Source organism: Punica granatum, chromosome 3 (assembly GCF_007655135.1).
Source record: "Punica granatum isolate Tunisia-2019 chromosome 3, ASM765513v2, whole genome shotgun sequence".
NCBI lineage: Eukaryota > Viridiplantae > Streptophyta > Magnoliopsida > Myrtales > Lythraceae > Punica > Punica granatum.
The window spans coordinates 8834261-8847910 of NC_045129.1; the positions used below are offsets into that span (position 1 = coordinate 8834261).

Genomic DNA, 13650 nt, shown 5'->3' on the forward strand with positions numbered 1-13650 from the left:
GAAGCAAAAATAATATGATAAAACATGGAATTAGGAGGTTGAGAGAGGAGAGAACAAAATAAGGAGTGGTTGAGATGTACAGTAAAGAGAATAATATTAAAGGGACAATATAATATTATCCTTCGACTTATCGCTTTTTTTTTCCTTTTTTTTCAGGGTGAAGTAAGGGGCCAAGGCCCGAGTTCAAAATAAGCGTAAATACAATAACAAGGCATGATGGTTTTATTTTAATTTTATCATAATAAGCAAGGAATAAAATATAGTAGGTAAAGGGTATTTTCTACTTTTCAATCATTCTATAAATGAAGAGCAGTATGTATATACCAAATCGGGGTTCTGCATAAATAGTAGTAAGTATAAGATATATAAACTCTTCGAAATATTTTCACACGTGCGTATTTAGATATAATTTGAATAACAAACGCGTACTTGACGCCCTACCCATCATACTTCATCCTTTCCTCAAATATATAAATCAGTATTCCTCCTTTCTTTGTCCACTATCATTATTCTCTGCCTAATCCCAATTAATCACTTAATTCAGTCTTCTTTTATCCAAAGGTCTCTCTCTCTCTCTCTCTCTCTCTCTCTCTCTCTCTCTCTCTCTCTCCCCCTCCCTCCCTCCCTCCCTCCTTCCCTCCCTCCCTCCTCAATTGCTTTCTTCAGATCTTGTTTTAGTCATCTTAGGTCATGTTTTCTCAGAAATTTGTGTGTTTAATGATGTTTGTTGGGTCCTAATGTTTTCTAGTTTTCCATTTTTCTTGGAACTCTCAGGAACGCTTTTCCCTTGAGAAGGGTTTTGGAGATCTGTTTTGAAGAGAACAAAAGGAGAAGAAGGGGTTTTGGGTGCATAATAGTAACATGATGGAAACCACAGCATCAGCTAAGTGGTTACCTGAACTGGTAAGTTAGACAACATCATAGGATAAAACTACCTCGTAATAATTCTAGTTTTCGAGATCTATTTGCTTCTTTTCCTCATTTCTACATTATTAATTACTTCTCTCAACTAAGCATCTCCTAGTTTATCGATAAGATGACATCCAATCGATCTCTTACTGTTCTATTTTGTTGATTTGCTAGCTCGAGTGCTCTGAGATGAAATTTTTTTCGAGTTTTCAGTGATGGGTTGAAGTTGAACACACAATGGGCTTAACGCCTTAACTTATCCTTTTCCCATTTTTTTTGTCTCTTTTAATCTTTTATTTAATTTGATTGCTTGAATTAATAAGAAAGAAGATTTATGCTTTACGCTTTCTGGATTTCATTTTTAGTTGTGCGATGTTAAACACTTAATTGAATGAGGGTTAGCCTAAGCCACTGGGATGACATATCGCTAGGGTCGAATATACTGACGGCTATCTGAAATCTCAGTTAAACACTGGATTTGTTATCTCTTCTATATATTTGGCATTTCGTGAAAAATATACCAAATGAATTGGAGGAGTTTCCAAAATTTTCACGTTAAAAAGAAATCCAATGCATGGTAAACGGACTTGATTTATGTTGGAGTGATCATTAATATAGCTCAAGTGGACTGTATATATGCTTTTCTAATTCTTCAACTTGCACTCACAGGAAACCGAGGATATTCCAATAATTCCAGTATTCACAAATTACTATCCGATGAACTCGTACCTTGGTGAATACTCGCTCGATGATCTCGACTTCCATTCATTTTCGTCAGAGAATTACTCATTGAATCACAAAGCAGTACCCAACTTCAGCGCTTCATCTGTTGAAACCTGTCAAGTAGTCACCGAGAGGCCAACAAAGCAGCTCAGGACGATGTCCTCGTCTAGCTCCTCGTCCCAAATCATATCTTTTGGGAACTCAGGCTCTCCTCCAATTAAAACCAAGTCTGAAAAGTTTTATGGAGCGGACGGCACTGGCCAGGCAGTGAAGCCGAAGACTGAGACTATTTCCTCGGACGGGAACTTGAGTTTCCAATCTCACCTAATTTCTCAAGGTGACTCCTATCAGATCGGAGAAAACATTGAAGCCATTTCCGGTCAAGGAAAATACAGTAATAAGAGGGCACATGCTTCCATGAGCCGGGCGCCTCTACATGGTCAAGATCATGTGATGGCAGAGCGAAAGCGCCGGGAGAAGCTCAGCCAGCATTTCGTTGCTCTCTCTGCAGTCGTTCCCGGCCTCAAGAAGGTACTTTGGCAGTATGTCCAATTAAGTATGTTTATATAGTATGGTTCAGGAACTCTACATATCTACATATAATATGGTAAATTTTTAAATTAAGCACGCTGAATCGACTACCTGTCTGTAATTCTTACACAATTGTTACGCAACTAGGTTAGCACATGAGGAGTGAAACTTCGAATACAAACTGTTGTTGGTCTAATAACCTAGGTCCGATCCCTTGATTTGTTAATGTTATGCTTGGATTGAAGAAAATGGAAGGAGAGGGAGCAGAGGGTATGTATGCAAATGAATGGGACCGTTGGCGGCCGAGTTCCTATATAAATGCCTCCAGCCTTTTTCTCCAATCCAAACATATATAGGGCAAACTAGTAGACAATTGATCGTTCATAACCTTCGCATCGCCAATTTCACAAGTTAGGTGAAAAGCCTACAGTTCTTATGGAGTAAAACTTCTTTTCACGTATAGTAATGGTTTCTGCTTTTGCATTAGATGGACAAGGCTTCCGTGCTAGGAGAAGCAGCCAAGTACGTGAAAGAACTTCAGGAACGCTTAAAGAAACTTGAGGAAGAAGCGTTGAGGAAAACTGTGGAATCTGTAGTTCTCGTGAGAAAATCTCAAGTCACAACCGATGATGACAGCTCTTCATCAGACGAGAATTCCTGCAACCAATCTGACCAAGAGTTGCCCGAGATCGAAGCCCGTGTTTCTGGAAAGCATATTCTTATCAGGGTTCATTGTGAGAGACGCCATGGTTACATCTCCAAAATAGTAAACCTAATAGAGAAGCTAAACCTGAGTGTCATTAGCAACAGCGTCATCCCATTCGGCAGCTCTATACTCGATATCACTATCGTGGCTCAGGTAACCAGACATACTTAGATGCACATATATCTCTATTCCAATTTATAAAACTCGAACACGACAAAATAAATTACTTCTATACATGTTTAAATCTAATTTTCAAGAATTTATTGTCCTTCTTCTTCCGTTTCTTATATGTCTAATCATATTACAATACTATGTATTGCGCGCAGATGGATGGCAACTTCTCTGTGACGATTGAGGATCTTGTCAGAAACCTCCGCCGGGATCTCTTGAATCTCATCTGAAAGCAGTTCCCCCAGAGTATACTTGATTGTTGATCCACAAATAATCGAACACCTAGTTTTCTTTACATAGTTCTTCCCTCTAGTTTCGTGGTCGTTGTTGGGGAGAACTTCCTGTATACCCATTACACAGAATACCCTCTCCTCTCTTTGGCTTAATTTTCGAAGGTTGAGTTTCCATTTTGCATGTCGGTTTTTCTTTTCCATCTGGCTCATCCCCTTTTTTTCGCGTGGTTGACTCGTTGACCATGTGTTGTAAATTAACCCACCTGCTGTATTTGAAACTCAATTACTTCTTTAATTGGTTTTTGGAGGTTTGGTGAATTTTTTGAAGAGGTCCGACATTTGAAAACAATTAGGCCTCTTTTATGTCTTCCCTTTATCCTGTTGATCAGATTATTACAGTGTGGTCGTCCAAAGTTGTTGGTCATTGTGAGATAAACGGGCACATGTTTTGTTCCCGGCCCGACGTTTGGATCAGTGTATTAATTCTTATCCATTTTTCACTTACAATATTATGTATCGTACTTGATTTATAGTTATACATACTACAGTGGTCCTCGTGTTCTAATTTGTTTAATATCTTTCTGTAATTGTTGCATCTCTTTGATTGTTTAATGCATGACAAGTAATATTTAGTAAGAAAAGGTACATTGTCTTTAGAAATCCTCATCACCCGCATCATTACAATGATAGAGTGCCGAATAATCAAATCTATCCTTTTATTAGTATCGCCCTATACGCTAATGCTACCCTTTATCATTGCTCTATTTGATAAGAAAAGATTACTTAAAAACGTTTTGATAATCATGCAAAAAATTACAATGCAAGGTATCACCGAAAGGATTTCATTAAATTATAGAACTAGACTTGAGAGTCATGCGACACCGCACTGAGTGTTGATTAATTCTCGGTAACTATAATCATACCATAAGAGAAAATTCGTACAAGCAACAACTTCCATGAGGCAGTATAAATTACGTGCGATAATTAACACGTTTTGATTGATGAACCACATAATGTACGTTAGATTTCAGTCTTTTTACGTCTAAAAGCTTCTTCCTCCAAAGTTCTAACAGTTTGATGGCTTCAAGGAAAATTCATGTCGGTGATGATACATGTGTTAAATATGTGTACGCTGAAAAAGCTCGTGATGGAGTACTAGCTATTCATTCTCTAGTCATACATTTAGTAGGACAAGAGGCCTCTCCCCGAAAATTTCAATCAGCTGGAAATTAATTCTTATAATTTGTAACGGGAATAGCAACTAGAAGTATCGACCACTTCCATGACTACTTGCACACTTTTTGTCACGTATGGTAGCTCATGGGTTATTTGTAAGTTGTAAATACCAAGAGGTTCATCGAGATACATGATTTCTTGGCCATTTGCATTCTCGACTTTCATTAATTTCATGTTAGCCGGTTCCACATGACCTTGTCTTTGGTTACTGATATTTCATTTTCATATTCTTATACATGCGTCCTTGATCATCGGGTTCCTGGAACCGACCCCATGCGTATTCACACGAGAATTTCCCCATCAAGTCCAAATTAAGCATGCCGTTGTGGAATTTTTTTTTTCTTCTAGAAAGTAAGTACGGACGTTCATTTCAAGGGAAGTACGGACCTTGAAAATTGATAGTTAGTCAACCGTCCTTGACTTGAAAAAGGGATCAACCGAGCTCCATGATTTTTGCAGGCGCCATTCTTTGACCATTTTTATGAAAGGAAAGGAAAATCTAAAGGAATTGAGTTGTTTTTTTTTGGGGCCGAATAAAGGAATTGAGTTTTGCCGCTTTATATAAAGCCAAAGAGCCTTTAATTAGCGAGTAAACCCTAATCATTCTGTGGCTCCACCAACGGAAAAGCTTCTTTTGTACTTTTTTTTTTTTTATTATTATTATTGCAAGAAAGGTCTATAGATCTTATATAATGAAATATAAATATTATATATCTAATAAATGAATACGAGTAGTTCTATCTGTGTATCAAATTTAAAATCTCTTAGTTGTCAGGTGAAAGCATGCGTCACTGCTCTACATCCGTTTTTTATGCTTCTTCTATACTTTAAAGCAAAGCTAAATCAAAACGTTCATCACATGTTAGAAAGAGAGGGTAAGAGGCAAGTCTAATCCCCAATTATCGGCCTCTCTTTTTCATATAGAAATGTCTCTTATGTGGACGTCTAATGTCTTATGACAATTAAGAATATGCATCTCAAATGATCGTGAGGTGGTGTTCGCGATCCAAGAGATGTCGTTTTGCGATCCAAGTGCGGGTTGAGAACACTATCCCAAGAGATATTATTTTGCCATCTAGGTCCAATAGCTATCGCACGGTACGACTGATAGCCTCTTAATAATATATACTAAATCTGAACCAGATTCAAACTGTTAATTAAACATGGCAAGAAAATAAGCATTGACTTTTTTACGGTCTCAAATGATGCCCTTCGCCTTCGAGCACCATTTAATTATTCTCTGTTTAATTTTCTTCTTTGATAACCTTGATAAGAAAATAATAGTTGAAGCATCGCTTTCAAATCATAAGACAAGCAAAGTCCAGTTCAACCGTGCAAAGCAAATGACGTGTATATATATAAACATATATATTCGACTGTCAATTATTACTCGACTTTGGACACTAGTGACGACAACAAACCATAAAATAAAATTGACAACTTGGGCCATTGTTGTTCTCTTTTCTGCATCACTATGGCCCCATTTGGTTTCCATAATTACAAATAGATCTCAATAGGCCGAGAATATTCGTATTCTCACAAAAAAAATTTTTTAGACCTGATCGAGCCCACAAAGATCACGAGATCTAATTATGTAATTAACAATTCTTATTCTACTTTTCCCCAGTCTTAGTCTTAATTTTTTTGGGTAAACTTAATCGTTAATTTTTAAACATGAGCTCAAGCTGCTCAACTATCAGACTTCTGTCATAAAATGGAAAATTCCAAGTTATTGAGATTATGATTATATATAAGTTAATTTTTCCGGCGCTTTTATTCAACTTATAATTTGCATAAAATTGACTTATATGACAAAGGAATTAAAATTATAAAAAAACTATAATTTTCAAGAAATTGATGGAAATAATTTAGTAATTCACTTGTTCGAAATTGATGACCCAAAGCACACACATTGATAGCGACACAATTCAGGGAATAATTTTGCCATTAGATTAAAAGTGTAAATGGAGACAATTATAATTTATATATTTCTTGCAACATATGAATTTTCACTGAGTAAAATGAGTTGGTATATTTTCACTCTGGGGGAAAAAGTTGAGAGATGATCAGAACGTACAGGGAACGACAAGGAGAGCCTCGAACCAATGGCCATACATACAAACACACACACACACACACACACATATATATATATATTCTTCATGAGAAATGCTGGTAACTCTCTTTATATGTAGTGTTATTAATTCCACCGAGCATTACATTGGCGAAAGGGTAAGTCAGCACGCTACCATAAACACAACGCCAAGCACGTAGATAGATATGTATAAGCCAGTATGTTAGGGTGGGCAATTGGATGGTCTAAGTCTAGCTCTTCAACCATGTTAAATTTATAATTATGATACTTTCTTCAAAATTTATTACAAGTAATCTCTTCTCTTCTCTACTATTATAAAGCATGAAAGAATCCTCTCTCTTCTCACTTTTTTTTCCTAACACCGAAATTGCCATACTATATAATTTTAATTAAAAAATATTAGATTGTACCAACATAAATTGACTCAAGCATTTCAATGTTTATTACCCTTAAATAAGATATCAGGTTCGAGTATTGTGAATGAAGAAAATCTATACTATAAGAGTTTTATCCTTTGATGGGTCTACGCTGCTCGAACTATATTAGACATGATCTACTGTGCTTCCGAATACCCAAGAGTACACCAAAAAAAAATTAAGATTTTGATAATAATTTTCTGATAATAACTCCCCGCTAATTCTATTTTTCACTCACTCATTTTCCTATTTTCTTTTTTATCTAGAAAACCTAAAAAATAAAATAAAAAGTACGTTATAAAAAAATAAAAAACTTCCTCCCCAATTTTAACTTAGTCGCCTTCAGGTTGGACATTTTCTTTTTGGCTTTTTTTTTCTCTGCAAATTATTTTCTTATTCTACTAGGGTAAATTATCAAAATACCTACATGAACTTTTTAGTATTTCGTATGTATCGTTTCACACGGAGTGAGGGTATTCCCCTCTAGTTACTTATATATATATATATATATATATATATTAATGCTGTGTGTGGACAGATATATAGAACGATCGGTCCTATCGTAATTGTCGTCTGGATTTGTCCTGCTACATCATGCTTCACGTGCCAAATTAATTTACAATATTATTAGTTGATACAGTTTGATGGCTTCAATTTAAAATGTTTACATTACTTCTTTTGCGTTTTTAGTATAATACTTAATCAATTACCTTTCCAAGGAAAAAAATAATATAAAACTTAGTCAATGTTTCAATGGTTCAGGTGACTGGTCCTCCAATTGCAGAGCTAAGCCTAGGACAGATGTGCTGTTTAAATTGGGCTTTTTCTCTTTTCTCTTTTCCATGTCCACATTATTAGATTCGTTTATGCACTAATATCTATAAAAGTTGCACGATTTTGCATGTTCGTGTAGCATCTATATATCTATATATAAAAAATATATAAGTATGGGAGAGATTGTAGTTGCATATCATTTGTCTAAAAATCCAAATGAGAACTCCTCATTCATCAACTCTTCATATGCCCAAAACCTTTCAAAGCTCCAACAAAGAATATAATAATAATAATAATAATAAATATATATTATATTTATTATTATTATAAATAAAATGTTCTCAATATTTAATAACTTGAGAGAAAGATAATAATAATAATAATTATTATTATAAATCGAATGTTTTCACAACTCATCAAATCTATATATAATATATAATTGCTTAGGAGATTGTTGCATGCCATTTACCCAAAAATTTCAAACGAGAGCTTCTTATTGACCGACTCTTTGTATGCCCAAAAGCTTACGTAACTCCAACAAAAAAGAGGAATAATAATAATTAATATTATAAATCAAATGATCTTAATATTTTGATAACTTGAGAGAAAGTTAATAATAATAATTATTAATATTATAAGTACAATATTTTCACAACTTTCACCAAATGGGATAATCGTTGGGAACAAAAAATAATAATAACAATAATTTTTACTAAATGGGATAATTACTGGTGATAGGAAAAAAAAAATAACGCTCACTAAACGAGATAATTGCTGAAGACAACAGTAATAATCTTTTATAATAATATGAGAGAAAAATAGCAATGATAATTATTATTACTATAAATCAATGTTTTCACAGCTTTCACTAAATGGGATAATTGTTGTGGACAAAATTAATAATAATAATAATAATAATAATAATAATAATAACTTTCACTGAATGTAAAAATTGTCGGGGACAAAGGCAATAATCCATATATAATAGTATGAGAGAAAATATAGCAATAATAATAATAATAATAATAATAATAAATTATTATTATTATTATAAATAAAATATTTTCACAATTTTCTCCAAATGGGATAATTGTTAGGGACAAAAGTAATAATAACAATAACTTTCACTCAAGAATATGATTTATGTTATTTCTATTATGTTGTTATCATCATCATCATCATCAAATATTTACTTAACTATCACTAATCTATATATAATACATAATTACTGGGAAGATTGTGGTTGTATGTCATTTGCCCAAAAACTTTAAATTGGAGCTTCTCATTCACCGATTCTTCATATGCCCAAAAACTTTCATATCTCCCACAAAAAAGAATAATAATAATCAACATCATTACTATTACGATTATTATTATTATTATTATTATTATTATTATTATTATTATTATTATTATTATTTTGGTTGCAAAGAAGGTCCAATGCTAAGTACAATGAAAGAGAAATATCAAATAACTAATAAAGGGGTAGGGGTAGTCCCACTAGGTTTTCAACCTACGATTTCTAGGTCAACAAGCGAGGGTGTAGCGCAGTAATATTTAACAATAATAATAATAATAATAAATTATTATTATTATTATTATTATAAATCAAATGTTCTCAAAATGTTAATAATTTGAGAGAACGATAATAATAATAATAATAATAATAAATTTTCACATTTTGATTTGTAATGATGATGATGATGATGATGATGATGATGATGATAATAACTTTCACTAAATAGGATAATTGTTGTGGACAAAAATAATAATAATAATAACAACTTTCACTAAATGATATAATTGCTTGAGAGAAAAATAATAATATGAGAGAAAAATAGTAATAATAATAATAATTATTATTATTATAAGTCAATATTCTCACATCTTTCACCAAATGGGATAATTCTTGGGGACAAAATTAATAATAATAATAACTTTCACTAAATGGGATAGTTCCGGGGACAAAAGTAATAATCTATATATAATAATAAGAGAGAGAATATTATAAATCAAATGTTTTCACAACTTTCACCAAATGAGATAATTATTGGGGACAAAATAATAATAATAACAATAACTTTCACTTAAAATAATATTACTTCTATTATGTTGTTATTATTATTATTATTATTAATACTTTATCATCATCATCATCAAATGTTTACTTAACTTGACTAAACGGGATAGATAATGGGGAACAAAAATTATAGATATTTTATATCTATATATATTATATGAAAAATCATTATTTTTAAAATATATTATTACAAATTAAATATTAGAAATTTTCAAAATTCTAAATCGAAACTCCATTAGGAATTCATCTTAATTTAGGAATTTTATTTTAAAAAGTTATTCGAAAACGAATCGATTGTAACTTCTCAACACCAGGTAAAATAGTTTTACTTTTAAATTACAATCTAAATAAGAAATAATTTTTAAAAATAAGAATTAACAAGTACCATTACGGGTTAACAATAGAGAAATTTCTTCAGGATGACTAAGAATTGATCAGCACAACGCAGGGGCTGATAGGATGGTAATATGTAATTGTTAGGGAGATTATGGTTGCATGCCATTCGTCCAAAACCTCAAAATGGGAGTTTCTCATTTACCGACTCATTATATGCCCAAAAGCTTCCAGAACTCTTGCCATAAAGAATATTACTTGTTTTAAAATTATTGTCATCATCATCATCTTTATTATTACTCCCATAAAAAAGAATATTATGTCTTTTAAACTAATTTTGCCAATTCACCAAAGGGGATAATGCTAGGGACAAATTTTATAATAAACCAATGGGATAATTGTTGGGACAAGAACAATAATAACAAAAATAGTTATTCACCAATTCATCAATATATATGTAATATATAATTGCCGAGGAGATTGTGATTACATGCCATTTGTCCAAAAACTCAATGGGAGCTTCTTATTCACCAACTTTTTATATGCCTAAAATCTTCCGTATCTCCCAACGTAAATAATATTATTTCTTTAAAATTATTATCATCATCATCATCTTTATTATTACAACCACATAAAAGAATATTATTTCTTTTAAAATTATTATTAGTATTATTTTTTTTTGTCGTAGTTGTTGTTCGGGATAAAATAGTAATAATATTAATCTGATAATAATAGGGACGAGAAATAATAATAATAACAACTTTCACTAAATTCACTAATTTTACCGATTCACCAAATGGGATAATTGTCAGGGACAAATTTTATAATAAATCAAATGGGATAATTATTGGAACAAGAACAATAATAACAAAAATAATTATTCACCGATTCACCAAATGGGATAATTGCTAGGATAATAAACCAAATGAAATAATTGCTGGGACAAATACAATAGTAATAATAATGATCATTCACCGATTCACCGAATGGGATCATTGCTATAGACAAAATTAATAATAAACCAAATGGGATAATTATTGGGAAAAAACAATAATGGCAATAATAATTGGAGATAAAAAAATGATGATGATGATGCTAATAATTATTATTATTATAAATCAAATATTTTCATAACAACTAGAAGCCAAATGGGATAATTATTGGGACAAAAACAATAGTAACAATATAATAATTATTGTAAATCTAATATTTTCATGACAACTCCAACAACAAAATTAACAAAGTGATGTTGCCAAATAATAACTTCAGGGGATAATAATAATAATAATAATAATAATAATAACTATAGTTGAGGAATAATATTAGATCAATTTTTCTCTCTAGGTTTAGTTTTATTATTGAGAAATTTAAAAAAATATAACAGACGATTATTCAAAAGTCAAAATGTAATTCAGACAAAAAAAGTCAAAATACAAATATTGCTTGGAATCTAGAAGCTCTATATTATAGAAGAATATGGTTAATTCAAATTCGAGCTAGGCTGATTCATTAAATGATAAAACTATCCAATTAATTTATTTACTCTATTCACAAGACTTAAATTCAAAATCTCACTTAAGAGAAATATTTTCGAACTACACATTAACTAATTCTACATTTATAAACTAATTAATATTTTTCATGATCTAATTAAATAATAAATACGTTTTTTTTCTTGATAAATAATAATTCCGCGCAACACGCGGGTGTAGAAGTTAATTTTATGTACTTATATTCTGCATTATTCTTAACATTAAGTGCATTTTTGTTAATTAAATTTGAAGCCCTTAGTTCGTATCTGATCATTTATATGGAGCTTCCTAATAAGTCAAACACAACAACTTAGATTTTCCTCAAATTACAACTAACTAGGTACAGGCACGCACGTTGCACGGAGCGAAGATATTATTAAATTTGTATAATTTTAATTACTTTTTAGAAATTTTTTAACATATTTGTGAATTGATTTAACATTTCGTTTTAAAACTTTAAATTTCTATTTGCGATTTTTTAATGTAAGATTAAATATTACAATTTTTTTCGGTAAGGTAAATGTTACAATTTTGTTAAAAAAAAATAAAAAAATAAGAACTGGAACTAAGAAATATAAAAATGGCATTCTCGCGTATTGTACAATACATTTTTTTTGATTAATTTTTACCCGTGTTTAAAATGGATAAGAAGTGAAGTAATATGATGAAAAATTCAATGCAACAATCTAATCACATAAAAAAGGCTGAACGAACATGAAAATTCTAAAATTATGTGAAAAGTTAAACTTAACTTGTAAATGAATCAGTTTAGCTCAAGTAGTACTAGACGTAGTCCGTTAGTCAATTTCGGTTCGAAACTATTACTGCTGTTAAACCAGTCTATGTGACACCTCCTGATTTGTCAAATAATATTTTTATTTATCAAAATATTTGGAAAATCTGAGAAAAAAAGAAACAAGACAAAAAAAAAGAAGGTGGATGGAGTCTCACCGGTGGGGTTCCCTCGCCGCCACCTTTCGCTGCCTTGGGGGGGTGGAAGGTGGCCGGGAGCCGAGAGCCCCAACTGGCGAGACTCCTTCCTGTTCTTTTTTTTTTTTTTGAGTCTTTTTCTTTGTCTTTTTTTTTTCCATATTTAAAAAAAAAAATTATTAAACAAAAAAATTATTGGATATCAAGAGGCGTCACGTAAATATATTTAACGGGGTTAATTTTTACTTACGGTTTTGGATGAAAATGTTTAAGTATTTCAATTCAAATATTTGGTACTTTGTACTGTTCATTTAAATAGTTGAATTGAAAGTACTAAATACCTTGACTTTTTATTATGTTAGACGAACCAAATACCTTAATTAGATGGAAGACGCAAAACGTTTGATGGAGTCCAGGGAGATGATGAAACTGGGAGAGGTGTCCTTTTCTTGTCAAAAAAAATTTGACAGGCAACAACGTTAAACAACAGAATTTTGATGTTTAAGGCATTATTGAATTAAAAAAATAGTATTTGTCTTCATCTAGCTTTTTTTTTCGGTAAGTTAACTGGGCAAAGTCCAAGAAATTAAAAAGTACAAAGATGGGATGTAACAATTCTAAAAATGCCACTTAACAATAAAGAACTTAAGCTATTAGGAATAGAAGGTAAAATATGCAATCCAACGGGCAATGAGATAGTCCGCCTAATAAATCAAATCGAAATCAGTCTTCATCTGGCATTTGATGACATGATCGGTGCCTTTACGCAATGAATGATCTCCTCAAAGACCATTTTCTGCCATTGGATTTCAATCGAACGGTGGAAATTAATTTGTTAGTTTTAGAATCACATTTCGTGTATCATGTAAAATGTTATATATTGACAAATTTTCACACCTATAAAAGAAATTCATTTTTAAATTCAATTCATAATTCTAGAACTGTTAATTAATAGGCCGAAAATGATAGTTCAAATGTATT

General features: G+C 31.7%; 1 protein-coding gene across 1 annotated transcript; it reads left to right on the forward strand.

Moving 5' to 3' along the window:
- Nucleotides 1–477: 477 nt before the first annotated feature.
- On the forward strand, nucleotides 478–3833 carry LOC116199043 (transcription factor bHLH18-like). The gene is made up of 5 exons (XM_031529333.1): nucleotides 478–561; nucleotides 775–903; nucleotides 1579–2163; nucleotides 2651–3022; nucleotides 3196–3833. Exons 2-5 carry the CDS (start codon nucleotides 862–864, stop codon nucleotides 3268–3270), a joined length of 1074 nt encoding a protein of 357 aa, XP_031385193.1. The 5' UTR covers nucleotides 478–561; nucleotides 775–861; the 3' UTR covers nucleotides 3271–3833.
- The last annotated feature ends 9817 nt before the right edge of the window (nucleotides 3834–13650 follow it).